The sequence below is a fragment of the Melanotaenia boesemani genome, chromosome 12 (assembly GCF_017639745.1).
Source record: "Melanotaenia boesemani isolate fMelBoe1 chromosome 12, fMelBoe1.pri, whole genome shotgun sequence".
In the NCBI taxonomy this organism is placed as follows: Eukaryota; Metazoa; Chordata; class Actinopteri; order Atheriniformes; family Melanotaeniidae; genus Melanotaenia; species Melanotaenia boesemani.
In genome coordinates, this window is record NC_055693.1 from 16,243,873 (window position 1) to 16,264,547 (window position 20,675).

General features: G+C 37.2%; 1 protein-coding gene across 1 annotated transcript; it reads left to right on the forward strand.

Moving 5' to 3' along the window:
* Positions 1 to 2,360: 2,360 nt before the first annotated feature.
* Positions 2,361 to 18,086, forward strand: cog3 (component of oligomeric golgi complex 3). Its single transcript, XM_042002247.1, has 23 exons — positions 2,361 to 2,637; positions 2,923 to 3,069; positions 3,170 to 3,231; positions 3,781 to 3,946; positions 4,306 to 4,380; positions 5,130 to 5,222; positions 5,495 to 5,620; positions 6,201 to 6,281; positions 6,380 to 6,423; positions 6,534 to 6,660; positions 7,064 to 7,155; positions 7,440 to 7,579; positions 11,860 to 12,020; positions 13,132 to 13,240; positions 13,341 to 13,471; positions 13,585 to 13,674; positions 15,593 to 15,713; positions 15,997 to 16,085; positions 16,220 to 16,354; positions 16,728 to 16,803; positions 16,939 to 17,066; positions 17,656 to 17,754; positions 17,920 to 18,086. Exons 1-23 carry the CDS (start codon positions 2,389 to 2,391, stop codon positions 17,947 to 17,949), a joined length of 2,571 nt encoding a protein of 856 aa, XP_041858181.1. The 5' UTR covers positions 2,361 to 2,388; the 3' UTR covers positions 17,950 to 18,086.
* Positions 18,087 to 20,675: the final 2,589 nt, after the last annotated feature.

Genomic DNA, 20,675 nt, shown 5'->3' on the forward strand with positions numbered 1-20,675 from the left:
AAGTAATGTGGCTTGAATTCTGCAGCGTCTCCTTTCAACAAAGAAGATGAGGGTGTGTGTGTGTGTGTGTGTGTGTGTGTGTGTAGGAGTGGAGGGGGGAGGGGGGGGGTGCTGAACTCTCTCTGACCTCCCCATGAGACACCCTGCAGACAGAGCTGTAATCCATGAGCACCACCTCCTCCTCAGTTTAATGTCACCAGGCCTAGATTTTGAGATGTGTTCATTTTTTTCATTAAGACTGCCATGCCCTACAAAATTCAGTTTTTTTTAGCATATTTTCTGATTTTTATAAATATATAATTTACAGATTTTTTTTCATTGACAGCATTAAATATTTCTCCAGTTGGCAGATGTTAAATATATAATAAAAATAATAATACTCTGATTATTTAAAGAAGACACAAAGACAATTTTTGGCATAATTAAATATATATATATATATATATATATATATAATTATTTCTTAAAAATATCATTAAAAAAAATCCACAGGGCTCCACCTGCTGGATTTAGGTAAATAAGAGAAAGACAAATGAGCTGCTATGTTATCTATTCCAGCCAGAAATTTAATCTCCCACCTTGGTCTATTTGTCTTGATGTGTTTGTTTTAAAATAACATTATGGGGTTCAGGTGTTATCGATACATTTTGCTTATGTCAAATAGAGATTAAATTGCAGATCCTCTTCAATAAATACCATATGATCAAGACAATAAGTCAAGAGTAACTAACTTATGTGATGCTAAACTTTTGTGGTCATGACAAATAAGACATACAAAAAAAATTATACCATCATTCTTGTTGCAGCATCAAATTATATTTCTGTTTTTCCAGATAAATCAATGCATAGACTAATTTGTAATATCTAATCAACATGTAAAAGAAAGTAATGTAATGGGGAAAAAGTATACAAAGAATGTTCATGGGGTGTTTTAGCATAAAAAGGAAAAAAAATCATAAAATGATTTTTTTTAAAAGTGTTAAATCCAAACATGTCACAGGAGAGAAGTGTATGGCCAAATCCTGATTCCTCGCCTTGGCCCTGCCATTTGGCCCTTCCCCTCCATTTAGCTGTGGTACCTGCCCTCCTCTCTTTTAGGAATCAGTAAGTAGTAGTAATTTGACCATTCAAATGGCCGCCAAAGCCCCAGCTATGACCCACCTTCAAAACAAATGACCTACTTCTGCAAAACAGAGTGGTAATGCCGCAGGGAGAATTTAAGATTGGGTCTAAGTATCCACTCGTGTCTTCTCCCCCCATTTCTGTCAATAAATTGTTTTTGTGCTGTTGCTACCCTGGCCATTTTAATAGAAAATGAGGCATCATTAGATCAATATAGCCTGTACAGGGGTGTGTTTGCATTGTTGCTTCACAGTAAGAAAATTCCTGGTTCAAATCTCACCTGGTATCTTTCTATGTAGATCATGTTCTCCCTGTGCAAGTGTTGGTTCTCCACCCATGGTCCAATATAAGGGCCGCATACAGTTTAAAGTAAATGTATACACATGACCTGGGGCAAGTCTTGAACCACTATCATGCTGCATACCAGACAACTTAATGAGTTTTCGTCTTTTTCTTTATTTGGAACCTTTCTTTAATCTTTATAATCTGGTGAGATATTGAATATTTTGATTAGGCCTCATGCTCAAGTGAAATAATGTGACAATTGGAAAAAAAAAAACCTCTAAATGGAGCTATTAACTCAGACATTTGAGATATAACTATACCCTGCTTTCTTTAAGACTAGAAACAGCATTTCTGGGAGTTTAAATTACTAGATGTAGAAATAACCACTGAATATTTAATTTGTATATCAACGTGTGAAATAAAAATATGTCCATTCATGGTCTAGTACATTACTTTTCTAAAATATGCCCATATGCCAATACTCATATGCTCGAAAAAAACTTCGCATTCCGCTCTTGCAGAATAACTTGCTTTTTTTGTCTTTGGAGGTGCATATGGGTATCTGGACTCCATTTATGATGGCTTTTTGTTCTGGTTCCTAACTCTGGGTAAATATATTTTGAATACACCAACTCAAAACTGCCGTTCTGGACCGAAATTCAGAGTTGCTCGGTTCAGAAATTAACCCAGAATTTGTTTTTAAACTCGAAGTTAGTTGAACCTCCTTTGTGGAACAGGCCCCTAGAAAGAGACCTCCGAACAGACACCGCACTTTGCAGAACTACGTTCAGGTACGTCAGTGTCCAAAAGTCTCCAATAATACCAGAAGAAGTCACTGGATTTGTCGCTAGAGGGGAGTGAAAACTTGCAAACAAAGTCGCTAAGTTGGCAACACTGAACAGGCGCATTACTTTCCGCTTCTTTCCCAGAAGTTAAAAGGAGAGGAAGAAACCGCAGCACTACCATTGGACCAGCGTTTACATGAAGCCCCGCCCAGATTCCCGGAACAGGAAGTACCAGCGCGTTGATGCTGTTGCTGACGTAGTGCTGCTTGAAGTGACGATGGCGTTTACAGATCACTCGCTCCTGGACCTAACAGACAAGGAAACCCGGGAGAAACTATCGTTATGGGACCGTCGCATTGATGCAACGGCTCCCCTCACGGAGAAACAAATGGACTCTGTCCTGGATATCCGAGCTGCGGCTGAAACACTCCCAGTTCCTTCAGAGGTGAGATGGGACTCTGAAGCCAGCTCGATGGCTAACGATGATGCTAACTTACTTTCTAATTCCAAGGGAGGTTAACTATTCGTTGAAAGTCCCTATGTTTTAATAACTTCTTTTTTACTTTTAAATGACAATCAAATTAATTTATTACGTAATTTATTTATAATGTGCTACTTTATTTGTGTTACTTAAAGCTAGCTAACTGAATATAGTCAAGCTACTCAGCTAGTTAGCTTTAAAGGGGACTTGCTCATTATGTTTAAGACTGAGTCCTGTTGTGTTTTGCAGTTGCCCATTGAGGACTTGTGCAGTCTGTCGTCTCGGTCCTTGAATTCCCCGTTTACAACAACTGTACCTGCTTCAACAGAGGACGTCCTTCTGAAAGGTTTTCAGATGCTTGATATGGAAAATGACAGGATAGAAACTGCACAACAGGTGACTGTTAATGGCAGCGGTAGACGGTATGCAGCCAGTTAATCTAACAGCACAACATTAATATGCAAGGTTGTAATGTACATGTATTTTTTTTTCACAGTTTTTTGCTTGGTTTGCCAAGTTACAAGCAAACATGGACCAGGATGAGAGCGCAAAATACAGGTAATTCAAACTTTCAGGTGTTTTACCTGAACTGTGGTGTGTAGATTCAGTATTTGCTTATGGGAGTGCAGCTCTAGGAAATAAGAAGTATTTTGACGGGTTAAATCAAATACAAACAGACATGACTTGGGCAACTGTTACTCACTGATTTGGCAATCAGGTCTCTCACATAAAAGTTACTGCTCAGTTTTGTAACATAATTCAGATGAATGATTTGTAAGGAAGTGGTAAATTGATCATGAAAATGCATGTGTTGACTTGAATGAGTGAAAATTCACCCCAGACAACAGAAAACATTGCTTAGACGCCCCACCAGTTATGTAATGTTGTGCCCTTTTTTGTAGACTAAATTTTCTTACTACCTGTCAGCACACCTAAATAGGAATATCACTGATATTGTTTTGTTTTTGCAACTAATAAAAATAATCTGCTTTAAAATCTCCCTTTAAAGTGAATTTTAAAACACATGTTAAAAACTGTAATCTTGTGTAGCATCACTCTGCCTTTTTATTTTTGTGGAAAGCAAACAAGCATCTGCATTTCCTTTAGGAGAACCAGAGAAGACCTGAACTGCTACCAGGAACAATGTGATGCGATTCTGAAAGATGTCAGTGCAGCTCTGGAGCACTTGGACTCGCTTCAGAAACAGTATCTGTTTGTGTCCAATAAGACTGGTGCACTACACGAAGCCTGTGAACAGCTCCTAAAAGAACAGGTAGATTTTTTTTGTGCAGTTCTGGAAAGACAGACTAGAAGGGATTTTTGGGCATCTTCTTTAAACAACATACATTAGCTGTGATTTCTACATGATCAAGACTCCATCTGAATACTGCCTGAATGACTCCCTTAAAAATATTTTAATAAACTGCATGTTGTCAAATTTAGAACATTGTGAGATGAGAAAAATATGATATTCTATTTTCATCTTGTTATTTAAATTTTTATGTTTTTATTGTTTCTTTTTTCACCCAAAAAAATTACACATGCTTGCAAATCTATGTAGATTTGGCACTTTGAGACGCCTGGACTGAAATTAAAGTTGTAACTGTGGTCTATTGTTTTCTCTCCTTACAGTCGGAGCTTGTTGACCTGGCAGAGAGCATTCAGCAGAAACTGTCATATTTTAATGAGTTAGAAAACATAAACACGGTAGGTTTGCTTTCTTTTCTGCATTTTGCAGTGTTTGATAACTGAAAGAATACTGTGTAACTTGTAGCAGGAAGTTGTTTGATTAAATCTGTTAAAAGTTTAGTTATGTTAACTGTATATTGCATTGCTCTAAAGAACTGGGATACCACCTACATCTATATCATTTTGTTAAAGGAAAATTATAGATATGTCGCAAATAGAATAGGAACTTTTGTTCAATATGACAAATTTGCTGAAACATTTTGATTAAATTTGGTCAGTTGTGAATTTGTGCTACGGTGGTGTGGTTGCTAGTAACATTTCCAGTGTTGAACGTTCCTGGTTTGAACCTCAGCTGGTGTTTTATTTATTTATTTTTATTTATTTCTGTGGCATTTGCATATTCTCCCTGTGGAGGCTTAGGTTCTCTCAGCGCTCCGGCTTCCTCCCACCATCCAAAAAGATGCATTTTATGTTAACTGATGTTTCTAAATTAACCCTAGGAGTGTGTGGGAACATGAGTGATTGTTTGTCTCTTGCTGCATGCGTGCTTGCTGCAGTTCAGCTGCCTGGTGTACCAGCTGATATCCCCTGCTGGGATATCCCACCTGATATAACAGCTTTTGATGGTCTCCAGCATCACTGCTTTCCTGAATTGGAATAAGTGGTGGTAGAAAATCGATGTTTTGAAAGCAAAAACAACAGTTGTGGAAATGCTGATGTGAAGTTTACTGAACTTAAAACTTAAATTGTTTCGTTTGTGTTTGCAGAAACTGAACTCCCCAACTTTATCTGTAAATAGTGAAGGTTTTATACCAATGCTGTCCAAATTGGATGACTGCATTGAATATGTTTCCTCACATGTAAGCGGCTTATTCTCTAAATGAGTTTTCTTTAATATTTTTTTAAATCCATTTACTTTTTATACTTATGAGAACAGAATGCACTGAACCATGATTGTATGCATTAGTTGGTGTTTTTTGTATTAATTCACATTATTACAATTTTTACTATATACATGTCTTTAATTTAAATAAAATAATCTTTAAATAATGCTCTGTATTAATAGCTGTGGAAAGCTTTACATGATGCTGATAAACTTCATCTAACACTTGCTTATTTTTGTTTATTTCAGCCCAATTTCAAAGATTATCCGGTATATTTGGCCAAATTTAAACAATGTCTCTCCAAAGCTATGCACTTCATGAAGGTCTACATTGTAAACACTATGCAGTATCTCACCAACCAGTTAACAAAAAGGGTAAGAACATACTTTTTCTTCTTACTACAACGTTAAAGACCAGGACAATATAACAACCAGGTTGTGAGAGTTTGTATTTACTTTGATATGAAAGTTCATTTGTTGTGTTGTTTTGTGTGAGTTTTGGAGAGGATTTCCAGTTATTATTAATGTGTACGTATTTATAGTTGGGGTTAGCAGAAATTTTAATGGAAATATTTGAAAGGAAAATCAAATGCCAAAATTTGAATAAACAGCTCTCCCTTCTTTACGTAATTTGTTTTTTCAAAAAAAGATATATGTATTGTCTAGTCGAGAGTGGATGGCTAGTTTTCTCGATATATGTTGGAAAGTTAACAGCTGTGTCTTATCTTTTTGACTGTATGCCTGCCCCATAACCCCCCATGTTACATTAAAGAAAACATTATTCAATACGTTGAACATGTTAAATACGTTAGATTAGATTATAATCTTACCAATAGATCACCCTGATTGTGTGGTCATGACAAATAAGGCATACATTATTATGTTTATTACTTTAAGTATTATAGTTAATCTGAATGTGTGTAGTTAGATTTTATTTCCTTTTTATCTCCCCCAGGATCCAATGGGCCTGACTAATGCAGACAATGCATTTACACTTTACTATGTTAAGTTTAGAGCAGCTGCACCTAAAGTTCGAGTGAGTATGGTTATTTATGACCAACTGGATGTATGCAGCAAATGATTTAGCAACTTTCTATAATAAAAGTACATTTCACTGACATTTCTTTCTTACAGTCACTGATTGAACAGATAGAGCAGCGAGCAGAGAAGATTCCAGAGTGAGTTTTATCATTTTTTTTTAGAACAAAGCAGCATCTTTATCCTCTCTGTTGTAAATGTATTTTCCCAAAGCTTCTAAATTGACTCATCTATCTCTGCATGTGTGCAGATACAATCAGCTCTTAGATGAAATCCATCAGTGCTATCTTGACCAGAGAGAGCAGCTCCTCAGTCCCTGCATTACATCCACCATTACTGACTTGACCAACCAAAACAGCAAAGACCATTGTGCTCTGGTAAGGCATGACTAGTTCAAAGCTTGATCTGCCCTTTAGATATAATAAGGTGACATTTTAGTTTGCGTGGAATGGACAGCATGGGTCCTCTGGGATATTTTCTGCAGGGTTTGGGAGAGACACAAAGCTGTGCACATGATAAATGAACATGACCTCAGATGGTGTACAGCAGGTGTCGAGAGATTTGCTGCAAAGTGAATTACTGTGCAGAGACTTTGTGTTGTTAGTTTACCCTTAGTTACACCTCATCTATATAAGTGTGAATTATTACACACCACTATGCTTGAAAATTTGTCTGACCTGAAGGTTGGCACAGAATTAATGGTCAGTGTTTTTATTTTGTTGGCTGTTTTAAAACTGTTCCAGTCTCTGCAGCATGTGATCATTGTGCATATTTGTGCAGGTTCGCAGTGGCTGTGCCTTTATGGTTCACGTATGTCAGGACGAACACCAGCTGTACAACGAGTTCTTCTCTAAACCTACACACAAGCTAGAGTGAGTAGCAGCCACTGGTTAATATGACTAAGTACTCTCTGTACACATTTACAATTTTAAGCACTGTGAGTTTAAGGCGGGATGGTTTCAAGTGTACAGTAGCTATTTCATGTTGTATAGTTTTTTATTTGCCAGTGAAAACAAACAGCATAGTCTATAGAATGAAAAGGTTTTCCTCTTTACTCCTTACCTTGAAGAAATGTTAAAGCTTAAACTTAAAGTAATCGCTTTGGACTTTTTTAAAATTCTATACAGCACTAAAATATTATTTTAATCTCCGACAGTGAGCTGCTAGAGAAGCTATGTTTGTCACTGTATGATGTCCTCCGGCCGCTGATTATCCACATCATCCACCTGGAAACCTTATCTGAGCTCTGCAGCATCCTTAAGAACGAGATGCTGGAGGATCACGTTCAAAACAACGGTAGGTCAGAGCTTTTCCTCTTAAAGCTTTTTATGTCATATTGTGTATATGGTTGTAACTGAAGTACAATCTTTCAGCTGTACCAACACTGTTGGAGCCTCAAGTGTCATGAGTGTCCATGGTTACCGTCTCAGCTTTTGCATTTTTGTTGTGTTTGACAAATGACAATGACAAAAAAAAAAGAAAATGCGGTATGCTGTATATGCAGGCGCAGATTTATTCAAACTAAGTATTGCTGCATGTGATGAAAATTTCAGTGAAAATTAATATTTAGTATTCTATATTTTTCCAACCAAAAGCTGGAAATATTGACTGGTTTGGTGAAAAAATTACAAGAGAAAGAGGGGGGAAGCATGCAGACACAAACACGTTTTACACTTTTTTTTCCTAGTTTTTTCCAGTTTGCAATTAGGCATGTTCATTGAACCTTATAGTCCACTTTTACTGGTTAACTTCTGAGAGACTGAGAGAACATCTAATGGAAAAAAAAAAGCAGGGACACACATTAAATTGTTCAACACTTCGCGAATCACATACACAGTCAGGTCCACAAGTTATTTGCACAGGGACACAATTGTTGCTATTTTTCTGTTGTACACTCCTACAACCAATAAATGAAGATGTGAATAAAATGTGGAATATTTGTAAGGAGCAACATGCAGACTAGAGCTGGTAATCTTTGCAGGTCTCAATTAGATTTAATCACAATTCAGCTTCTAATGAATCTGAGCATGTAAAAATACTTGTAAGTGTTTTGCATCCTCGAATTATAATACTGATACTAGCTATAATACTGACCAGATGAAACTAAGTTACACATCAAATGGGGAGCCACCACTGAGCCAGCAAGTGAGGTGATAATGGGGAGCAGCCATTGTAGAGCACACCACTTACACCAGCAGCACTGTCTCCACTCATCTGATTCTGACATTGGTTTACTGTAAGCATACACTAATGACTCTGAGCTTCTTTTATTTGTTGTTGTTAGCAAAGGGGAACAACAGCTGCTTGGTAAACAAGGATGTATAAGGAAAAAGAGATACTGAGTTCTTTTAGATCGCATGCTAGTGGTCTTTGATGGGATTAGTGGCTGCCCTGTGACCGATGTAACCTGAGGTGCTTTATGACTGAATAAATACAAAGATTCTTTACTATAAAAGTTAAAAGAGGGCATTCCTTTCAATCTGTCAAGAGTTGGAGAATAATGAGGAAACACTTTGTAAATTCTCGACTGGCCTGAATGAAATTATTAGGTCAGGGTGAACTGGTCACAGCAGAGACTGTGGCTGATGTGTCTTATCCTCTGATTGGTGGTTTCTGGCAGACAACAGAGCTAATGGCAGATAGAACTTCTCTAAAGTGTAGTAAACACATGTGAATCAACAATGCTGAGATTTGCTATATTAAGGGCGATTCCAGTAAATTCTTTGGAACCTAGACCACATAAAACACAGCTTCTGATTTGTGAAACCTTTATTCTGCTTGTGAAAATTGCAAATTAGCCTCAGTTTATAATGTTTTGGCATTTAGACCACTTTAGACCATGTCCTGAACAAGAACTACAATACTTGGACTCTTCAAACGTGGACTGAAATAACATAGACAGCCTCCGGATTCATCAAAACAGTTTCTGATTTGTAAGACCTTTATTCTGTTTGTGAAAATGCAAATTATGGAAATCTTGTAGAATGTAGCTTTTTATCCTGCCTCAAAGCCTAAATTGTAGCTTTCCCCACAGTCTGACGTGCACCTCAGGGGAAAAGTAACAAATCTAGTTCACTTGGTAATCTGTATTTTCATTGCATACTGCTTTGCTTAAATATAAGGCCCCTGTTGAAGAAGAATGTAAAATGTTACTGGCCTTAATTGTATGTAGCTTCCTCTAAAATCTTCCCTATTTTCTGTGGTTGCACCAATGTCAGTTTAAGTGAGTTTTGCTCATTGAATGCTCAAAGAACTAGCTGAATCCAGTAACTTTGCCCTTCACTGACTCCTTTTCAGTTATTTAAGCTGCAGCTTAGAAACCCCACTGCCAGCTAGGGATGAAGGTCTAGCTAAAGTCCGATGCAAACACACGCCCCACAGGAACAAATGCTCCCACCTGCTGGGGTTGCTTTTGTAGGCTCCATGTGATCCTAACAAGGAAACATAAACTTAGCTGTAAAATGTAAAAACAAAGCTCATTTATAAGGAAAAGCGCAAAAAATTCAAGATTTATAACAAAAAAAAAAAAAACTGTGCAGTTCATTCTTAAATGTAAATCAATGGCAAGACCAAGAATATTTAAAAGCCTGGAATATACCACTAAACACCACTAAAATGAAGTAATGCCAGTGTTAAAGTCTACAAAAAAGTCAAGACTTCATGAATGAAAAGGTGTTGAACTGTTAACACTCAACAATACTGTCAAAATTTCTGTGTTAAAATATCTTTAAAAAAAGAAAAAGGCTGTCTGGCTGGGAAACCACATTTTCTAAACCGATGAAATCAAAATGAATGTGTAGCACAATGATGGAAAAGGGAAATTCTGTTCAAGAAAAAGCTTTATGATCCACAGCATATCACATCATATGTCAAAAATGATGGATGTAGTATGTCATGAGTTTGCATAGCTGCCAGTTGAGTCACTCTGATGGGTTTTCTTTGGGGTGGAACAGCTGATAGAAGTAGTACGACACATTCTGAAGTGTACAGATCTGCATTTCCTGCACAGATTCAGTAAAATACTGAAAATCAGATCAAAACACATATGCTTTTATAGGCAAATAAGGACTGTCCTGATCTCAACTCAATTAAGCATCTTTATTTACTGAAGACTAAAGTCATGCTGACACATAAAAAATCAGCAGCAACTCAAGGTGTCAGTTGTAAAGGCCCAACTAAGCATTTTAAAGATTTAAACAGCATTTGGTGGTGTTTAGGTTTTGTGAGGGCGTGATAAGGAATTGAGAATCAATTGTCATGTAGGTATTATTTTTATAGGGGCACTAATGTCTGAATAGCAGAATGTGAAGGTTTTATTTATTCAGGTTTTTATTTGGGGCTCTTGTGATTAGTTTTGTATCTATATTTTATCATGTGTGTTACATTTTTTTTCTTTTACTTTGATCGATTCTAGACGTTTGCAGCCCATGCACTTGGTGTTACGCAGGGATACCGGATGAAAACTAGTGTTTCAATATGTCTGGTACAATATCTGCTTCGTGTGTAATCTTTGTTGGATAAGAATTTAACATCCATATATAAGTGCTCATATATGTTAATATAAATCTACCAATAATCATGTAACTGTCCCATTCATGAACCAGTTGTTAACAGCTGCCAGGTTTATGTATAATTATATAACCAGTAAAACTACACTTAACTATGCATAGTTTTATCAGAATGGAAAGCAGGACTCCAGACTAACTTTTAGCATCTGTTACACTGATGTTCCCAACTTTTTAATTTGGGTGCACCAGCAAAAAATACATGTTAAAGGTTGTCTTTTGATCATAGACATCATTGGTTATTTAAGTTGTTGTGAACAATAATGAGCTTTATAAAATGTTTCTTTATGTAATGCATGAGTGTAAAGTAGATTTTTCTTTTTTTTTGATATATGTAAAGTTTTAGCTTTACTGAAGTGAGTGAAAGTAAACATTTGAAGTAGCTCATGAGGTTGTGGTTCCTTTGACAAATTTTCCTCATCTGGATTTACATTTAATATTTTCCATGATCATTATGTTCTTGGACCTGTATTTTGAAAGGCAGCACCTTTCTGGCTATTTTATTAGTGAGTTTGATGGAGGCTTCTTTCGTTTTCTGGCAAGATTTAACAGCCAGTATACTCTCATGCTAATGCTTCACCACAAACAGATTTTTAGTCTTTATTTCAAGTCGACACACAACATGGCGTACAACTGTGGATCAGAGCCAACCAGAGGGGAAGATCCACCCCTTCTTTTCGCTTTTTATCAGTGTTATTCTTCTCTGAGCTCGGCTATGGAGGGAATGAACATTTAGAAAGACATTCAGAGCGTTTAAGTCCCTCACCTAGACCTATGAAATGTTAGGTGGACTGATGCTACCAAATAAAACAGAGGTTAGTCGCACTCAATAAATTTTTGGCTGCACTCTAGAGCCCTGGGATGGCAGGGACCTTTCCCATACTGTATCTGTTGTTCAGACTTTAAACTGAAACATTTCTGTTTAGTTTATTCACCAAAAAGTAGAGACCTAAGTTTGTTGTGATTGCAGTACTGGCTGAACTGTGAACTGACCTTTGTGTGCTTCTCTAGCTGCTCAGCTGGGCGCCTTTGATGCTGTTGTGAAGCAGATGCTAGAGGATGTTCAGGAGAGGCTTGTCTACAGGACTCACATTTACATCCAGACTGATATCACAGGCTACAATCCAGCTCCAGGTGATCTGGCATACCCTGAAAAGCTAGAGATGATGGAGGTAAGACTCATGTGCTTAAAATGAAACACTTTCCTTAGCTGTTACTACTGCATAGTACTGGAACTATGCAGCTGTGACTGTTTAGGTGTGTAATATTGTTTCATGATATTTTTGACCCCATGAAAAGTTTCCGCTTCTGTGGTACTAACTTTACACAGAAAGTTTGAGGAGGGCTGCAACACATTTTTATTAATTGTATAAGTGAATTTATAGCCTTATCTTTTCCAATAACTGTTTAAATTTTTATACAGATAAATTTTATAGACTAAAATGTTATTGGCAAGTTCCCAGAGCAGCATTTAGAGCTGCAACATTTCCAGCTGTTTGCAGGTCCTTGCAAAGACGATGGTAAGTGTTGGAAATAAAATGTATTCCCTAAACTGCACTGATGGTGCAGACATATTCTCTCGTAGTCTTTAGATATTTATGAGTTTTTGTATTTCTCTTTTGATTTTTCTTCAAGTTTCATTTTATTTTATGTCAAGTGTTCAAAGACCTGTAGACTTCTTCTGTAGCTGAGAAAAAAGGGACTTGCAGCTTATCCTGCTTTATATCTGCAGCCTCATTAGATGTTGTAATGCTTTAGCTCTTATGTATATTTAGGCCATGGAAGCTTCTGGTTTTGTGAGATATCTGCACATATGTGTGTTCATTTTGTATTGTAACAGCTCTTACGTGTGTTTCAGCTGTATTATTTTATTTATATAAAATCTCAAATAGTCTTGATCAGGGCTATTCAATTCAGTCCTACGAGGGCTGCAATCCAGCAGGTTTTCCATGCATCCCTGCTTCAACACACCTGACTCAAATTAATTAGTCTTTGTGCAGAACTTGATTGGCTGTTAGATCCATTTAATTTGATGCACGTGTGCTGAAGCAGGGATACATGGAAAACCTGCTGGATTGCGGCCCTTGTAGGACCGAATTGAATAGCCCTGGTCTTGATCTTTCTTTAGATGTTCTTTTGTCCTTATGTTTGTACACAGATTTGTTTTTACAAGTTGAATTTGTTCTTTTTAGCCTTTAGAAATATATACCTAACTTTACAGAATCTTGGATATTTATATTTACATATAATCTATCAACTTTTTTTTTCTCTTGTCATTGATAGAAAATTGCCCAGAGCTTGAAGGAAGAGCAGATGAGACAGATGTCACAAGAGTCCACGTTTTCTGAAGTACAGCTTGAAGATGCTGATAGTAGAAGAAACAGTAGTGCTGGTCTGTGTCTCCAGATTCTGATTGTTGTTTTATTCTTTTTTTTTTTTTTCCTTTACAAAGTTGTTGTCATAATTTGCCTGATGCTTTCTCCTCATTAAAGCACTGAATACTGGCAATGTAGAAGCATCTCGTCTACACACATCTGTCTCTCCAGCTGATCTGCACGGCATGTGGTACCCGACTGTCAGGCGAACGCTAGTTTGTCTGTCCAAGCTCTACAGATGTATAGATGTGAGTCTTTCATTTTTATTAACAGCTAATTTGCAGTTCTGAAAGAAGTGTAATGTCTCTAACACTTTTGCATCTTTTATTCGTATGTTTAACAACTCTCGGTGTGTTTTCAGAGAGCAGTCTTTCAGGGTTTATCTCAAGAAGCCTTATCAGCCTGCATCCAGTCGCTGCTTAAAGCCTCAGATATCATCCTTAAAAACAAGGTTGGTCCGCATGGTTAAGCGTAGACTCTTTTGTACTTTCATTTTTTAATCTGATAAAAATAACAGGCAAAAATGTTTTTTTTTCAACAGCTGCGTGCTTAAGTTTGATTTTCTTTTTTAACAGGGTTGTAGATAAACTGATCCCTAAAGAACGTAAACTTTGCTTTATTGCTTTAAATAATTTGGGATTGAGGGTGAAAAAACACAAAACAAAAGGAGCACCAAGCAGAAAGTTTGGGCACTCCAAGAAATTAACATTCTTGAATTACTTGTGCTGAGACTTTAATTAGCTTCTTAAAATTAAAATTCATGTCATTTTTTTTAAAGGAAAATTTTATAGCTTTGTACACATACTGAGAAAATGTGACCTAGCAATCAGCTTCTGTGGGCTCCTCTAAGCACTTGTCTAACACTTTGAAAACCCATAACTGTTGCCCTCGTACAAGCTAAAAGCTAAAGGATAGCAAAGTGTTTTCTAGTATGTTTTTGTTACCTTCTAATGTGATTTAATAAATGGTATCTAACGTGAACAATAAGAACTTTTTGGGAGAACTTATTTAAGGACTGCAATAAAGACCAGCAAAATTACCTTGTGGACTTTATGCATCAATAGAGCTAAATGCATGGTCCATGCAAATGAGCAAGTAAAAAAAAGCTGAAATAGTAAAGGACAATATTTATGCATCGAAATTAAAAAAAACAAAAAAAAAAAGTACTGTTTCATTAAAAAATATATATTTTTTATTTTCCTGGCTTTATTTATTTATTTAATGGCTTTATCATGCACCTTTTTATAATTTTTTTTGTAGAAAGGTACATGATTTTAAAACCTTCCAAAACATGTAAGGATGCATGATGTTGTATTTTTTGGCCAATATTAAACAAGTTGATATTTTACAATTCATTTGGCCGATTACTGATTCCCTGTATAGATGCCTGTTGGTAAAAGCAGACGTAAAAAAAAAATCATAACATTTGTTTTTAAACAAAACAAGTAAGATATGTGCATCCTATCCTACTTAAAGCAGATTATGTTCTCCAGAGCTTGTTATTATGTCCGTTAGTATCGGCTGTATGGCCGATATTTACTTTTAAAGCTGATATTGTGCTCCTCTAAAAACAAGTACTGTCATACTTTTCAGAGCAGAAGCATTTACAGGATATATTTATCAGATGTGGTGCACCCAGCAAGTGCTAATGTGGTGGCAGCCACAATTTAAATTGGGAGAGATGCAATAAAAGGTTAATGATTAAAAATATTAAAAAATTTTTCTATAACTGAATGCCTTTTGAAGATTGGGTCATGGTTTTCTTATTTTGGTATTTACAGATAAAGAAATTTTAATTACGGGACTTAAACTTTTGTCCTTTGTACATGAAAAATATGCAAAAGGTAATTAATTTTCTGTTAGAAAAAGGAAATAATTTTGGCAACAAGATCTTTTTACTAAAGTGGATTTGATACCTAGGGTTATTTAATTTTTTTCATCTTATTTGAATAGGTGCCTTTATTATGCTCTACAGAAAGACCAGCAAACTATTCTTTATTTATGAGCTTTTCTCACCTTCAAATAAACTGTCTATATCTTGAGCTAAGTGACATTTCAAGCTAGCACCTGAAATTAAAGTGGCAACATTAATCTCAGGGGACATGTTCCTACTCTGTTTTGATAATGATCTTTTCCATTTTCCAATTTTTAGGTGCTAGCGGAGCAACAAATGATTTTAGGCAGTTATTTGACTCAGTAATAATATTTTTTCTGGCTGTGGTTAATCAGCAGTTATTAATTAGACACTTTACCTTATCATCAGTGAGCTTATTCTTTTTAAGATCTCTATAGTTTTAATAGTCAGCAGATGCCCTTTTGTGTTGGCAGCCTGCAGTGTGGACATAACGGTGTGCTTTCACTTTCTGCAGACACAAATAGATGGGCAACTTTTTCTGATCAAGCACCTGCTGATAATGCGTGAACAGATTGCCCCGTTTCACACCGATTTTGCTATCAAGGAAATCTCACTGGACCTGAAAAAAACGCGAGGTAAGATAATTAAAGGCAGAGGGAACGTTGGTGTTCAGCTCCATAAAGCCAGTCATTACATTTTCATGCTCATTAAGCAACTTGTGCCTATCGCATGCACCGGTAGCAACAATTAATGTAGAAATTGTAATCCAACACCATAATGTACATTAACCAATGGCTCAGAGGGCAGAGCAGCCCCTCCTGTCACCCTCATCTCAGTTAATGGCTTGTTAAATTTGTGGCACTAGAGGGCACTCTGATTCTACATCAGCCCAGATTTAATCTCTGCTTTGTGTTAAAGATGCTGCCTTCAAAATCCTGAACCCTAAGGCTGTTCCCAAATTCTTCCGACTTAATAGTCACAATGCTATACTTGAATTCCTGTTGGAGGTAGAGTATTTTTCTTTCCTTCACCTTTTATAGTAAACATGCAGTTCTTTTCATGTGTTTTGATAGCACCCTGCTGAAGGGAAATGCTGCTTGATCAGGCTAAAGCCTTTTACTCTGTAACCCTTACCCCCCAGGGAACGCCAGAGATAAAGGAGCACTACATTGACTCAAAGAAGGATGTGGACAGACACCTGAAGTTCAGCTGTGAGCAGTTTATCCAGCAGCAAACTCAGATCTTTGTGGGGAACCTTGAAGAGTTTCTCACCAAGGTAACTGCTGGAGCGAAGGCAGACTTAGCCTCAGGCGAAGATGGCTCATCCTGACCTTAATTTTTTTCAGCTTTTTTAAAACCTTTCTTTTTTTTTTTTATTAAATCATTTGCTTATTCTCTGATCACTGAAGGTTTTGGTACTTGACTGACAAGTGAGGAAAGAATAGCTGTTTCCTTTCAAGGACATCTGATTCTACTGCTAGGTGTTTGTAATAATGTTTTCATAAAATCGTGTTTTTTAGGTAAAATAATTCTGCTTTAACAATGATGTTTTTTTTTCTATTATCGCTTTTGTAAATTCTACTCTAAAACTAATAAAATTGCTAAACTAACAGCACAGCTTATTGTTCATCAATATTTTGGTTACTCAGGTTGCAGCTCTTAAAACGATGGCAGTCCAAGGTGGTCCGACATACAGTCTGTCTCAGCAACCTTGGGCGCAGCCAGGTAAGATTTGTCTTGATGCTATGAGCATCATACAGCAATTCATCAAAACCTGTGTAGCAAATGCTAGAGGGCATGTCAATGTTTTCTTTGTCTTTTTTCAATCTGTGGCCCCCTCTCCTCTCTCTCTCTTTTCAGCAAAGATCAACGATGTAGTAATGGCCGCCTACCGGGTGATGAAGAGCAAGCTGCCAAGCACTTTACAGAGCATGTCCTTGTACTTGGCCAATAGAGACACAGAGTTCATCCTTTTCAAGCCTGTCCGGGTGGGTGGCAGAAAAGATAGCGTATAGTGTGTACCGCATGACTCAGTTTCTTTTAAGCCATTGTTAAAGCTAAAAACGTCCCAAAATCCATTTCAATTCTACAGAGGAAGAGTATCCTGTTGTTGAACTCCAAAATTCTGTTTATCTTTTTTTAAATAATATTAAATTATTGTTAACGTGTATCACTAGAAAGCTGAACTCTGTGTTTTTATCTATTGCAGATGCTAATATTTTACCTCTTATATAGTGAGGGCTTTGCTGTCATGTGAAAAAACTCCTCAATTTCAGAACTCATTCATGATATACTTTTCTAAGAAGGTATTCTGTTAATGTGCTTATGCAGATACTGTTTTCTTTTAAATATAGCATGAAGATTGTGGCTTTAACTACATATTGTGAGTGTGATTTAACTCTAGTTGATACATGTTTGTGTTGCCTGTGTACTGTTCATCAAGATGCCAGGTGAGACCAAATGAGAAACAAAATTCAGCGGTTGATATGGAAACAAGATAGAGAGGGGACAGAGGCCAGATGGAAATGTGGTTTAATTTCCTTCCAGCACTCAGTAATAGGATGGCTTTTTCCACAGAATAACATCCAGCAAATATTCCAAAGACTGCACACCTTGCTTCAGGAGGAATACAGTGGAGAAGACCTTCAAATCATTGCATGTCCATCTATGGAACAGGTACAGTACTGTGGGAATTGGCACAGCCTTTAGGCACTTGGCATAGTTAAATAATTCTGCTGCAACATCCAAAACTGCTGTGAGCAACTTGAGGAGAGAACATTAAATAACGTATATGAGCTCTGGCACAGTGAGCACTCATCTTTTTTCATGATTCTCTTTCAGATTAACCTACTGCTGTCCGTGAATAAGTAATGCTTGATAAAGCGATGCTGGTGAACGCCCTCTGGAGATCAATATGAGGCTGCAGCTCCAGCCATGATCTGGAGGTCAGAGGTTGAGGCGAGATGAGCAGAAAAACTGCACCTGTGCTGCCTTCTGGGCCGCGGATGGCAAAAAAAAAAAAGTCTTGCACAAGACCAAAGATTTTTTTGAGAGAGGTTTGGGTTTTTATGATGAAGAACATGTTAACCTGGAAGGTAGAGAGAAACTTTTTATGGGAGTCGTTCATTTTGTTAGACAACAATTAAAAGTTGCTTGGTCAGGGTTGCTTACATGCAGGATATATTCATTTTCACAAGAGTGGATTTGCATCTCTTACCACCATACTGTTTGGAAAAATAATAAAAAAAAAAGTACTCTAAAGGTGGGATGAGGAAAAGTTCAGACAGATGATACACATTTAGACCTACTAAAGAGCTGCTTGCTCACCAAGAAACTGATGGCCAGTGTTTCACAGTCACATGCCTAGATTCCCTTCCTGGGTTTGGAAGAATGGCATGAAGAAAAAAAAAATGCTGCAATATATATGCATTTTTTTTACATTTAATGATCTTTGTAACACGCTCAACTGAATCCAATGATGGCCTGTGCTGCAGGTGACTCAGGTCCAACAGGTTTTTCCCTCTAATCCTATCAAAATCCTTACAGCTCTTTTCTTAAACCTTTTCATCCTGCATCTTCTTGTGAATGTTTTTATCTTGTTGCAGTTATGTAAAAAAAAGTTATGAAATCTTATGTTTTATACTTCTTTTTTTTTTTAAATAACTAGATTGATTAAAATGTGTACATTTATTCTGGCACAGTAATTGATCTTTGCTCTGTATATACTGTATGAATGGGTTTGGTCCTCACAGTGTAACAAAAGTGACAGGACATTATCAGTGTAACATATGCTTTTTGGTGTGTCCTATGTAAAATGATGTGGAGAGGTCTTCTATTTATGGACATTGTAATTAAAAAAGGTTAATAATGTTCTTTGGCTTTATTTCTGAAAAGCACTTAGTCGTTAAATTCAAATTCAAGGGACGCTGCGCTTCTGGTGGCTTCACACAAATGAGAAACTGCCCATTGAAGGACATCATCGGCTTTAGGGGGTCTTCTTGGCAGACGGTTGCTGTTTCACTGGCAGCTGCCTTCTTTCCATCTGTGAGATGAGGCTTTGCTGGGGCTTGACCTTCTGTGGACTGACGGTCTTTCGATAGGTGGTGAGGGATTGGATGTTCTGGAGCAAGACATTGATCTCTGCACTCTTCTGCTTCAAATACCTCAGAAGCATGTCAGGCTCTGGCATCATTAGACCTTTGCCCTGATTCAGCTGCAACTGCAAAGCAGAAGCGGTGATTTCTGAAATTGTGGCAACTCTTCATATTTTTATCTCTGCTATTGCTATGAGTGTTAAGCAAAACCACAAACAATGGTAACTTATTTAAAGTTTAACCCCTACGTTGAGCTGTACACTGCATTTACCAGAGGTGAAAGCGATACAAATGTGCTCCTGGGATTTGATGTGGATGTTGACATTTGGGCTCAGTTTCAGGCTGAGTGACTTCCAAGGTGGAGCATGAACGTGATGCTCATTGTCCTACCAACTCCAGTTTTTCTTCACGTCACCTGCCCCGCTGCAGTAGATGCCTCCACGAGAAGTTAGATTGGCCCTAAAAAAGAAAGTCAGCTTGTGAGAATAAGCCCCAAAGAGGTTTTTTTTTGCATCACTCGGGTAGTTTGACATTTCTGGCTCCTGCCAGTTTAGATTTATTTAGTGAAAATAAAAAATTGACAGATGGTTAAACAACTGATCTTACCAGATGCTGCCATTTTCATAATAACAGGTACCCCGTCCTCTGTTTGTGAAAATTGCCCGAATGTGAGGCGTCTCTTTGTCCTCCAGGACTATTACACAAAACCAGTTGTCTGACTGCGCAACAGCCACAAGAATGGCAAGCCTTCCTGATGGATAGCTTTTAAATATAATTAAGGCAATTAATCAAACATTTATTAATATGAAGCCAGTGAACTGCCATTGGGTTTCATTTTAAAGGATACCACACCTGCCCTGTTCCATCTGGAAGGATTTCAACCAACATTTGGCCACTCGTGTGTTTAATAAGTGGCACCGTTCTCTGTTGATACATTTTTAAATTAGATTTCTTTAATCAGTTTAGCCTTCTACACTCGAATCTGGTGTTTTGTGGGAAATTATAAACAGTTGATTTTAAAACTTGACAATACCTTCAGTCCAGCACTTTTAACGCTGAAAGAGAACATTTTCCCAGTCCAGCATGTCCGTCCTGGCAGCTGCGGCATCATCAGTGAGTCGTACATGTAAGTTGTTATATACATGTTTGTTTCCTGTAACATAGTTAATCACAGTATGAATTAACAAAAGGGATGGGAAAAACATTGGAAGCTGCTTACAAAATCTGTGGTTCACAGTGTGTGCAACCTGCTTTAGGTGTTCGGGGATGGGAATCCTGTTTTTAATCCAAACCTTTCAGCCTGCGAAAATCGAGCATCAGAGATTGAGTTAGAAAACGTTTAATCATAGAAGCCAGTAATGGACAAGCAATTCTGACCTTTGATGTTCCTGCCTTTCTGGACCCCTATCAGTCTTTGTTTTGTTAGTTGAACCCGCTGCACTCATTGGGGTCTTTGATATCTTTCATGCCTTTTTCCTGCAGACAGGCTAAGAGAAAATAAAA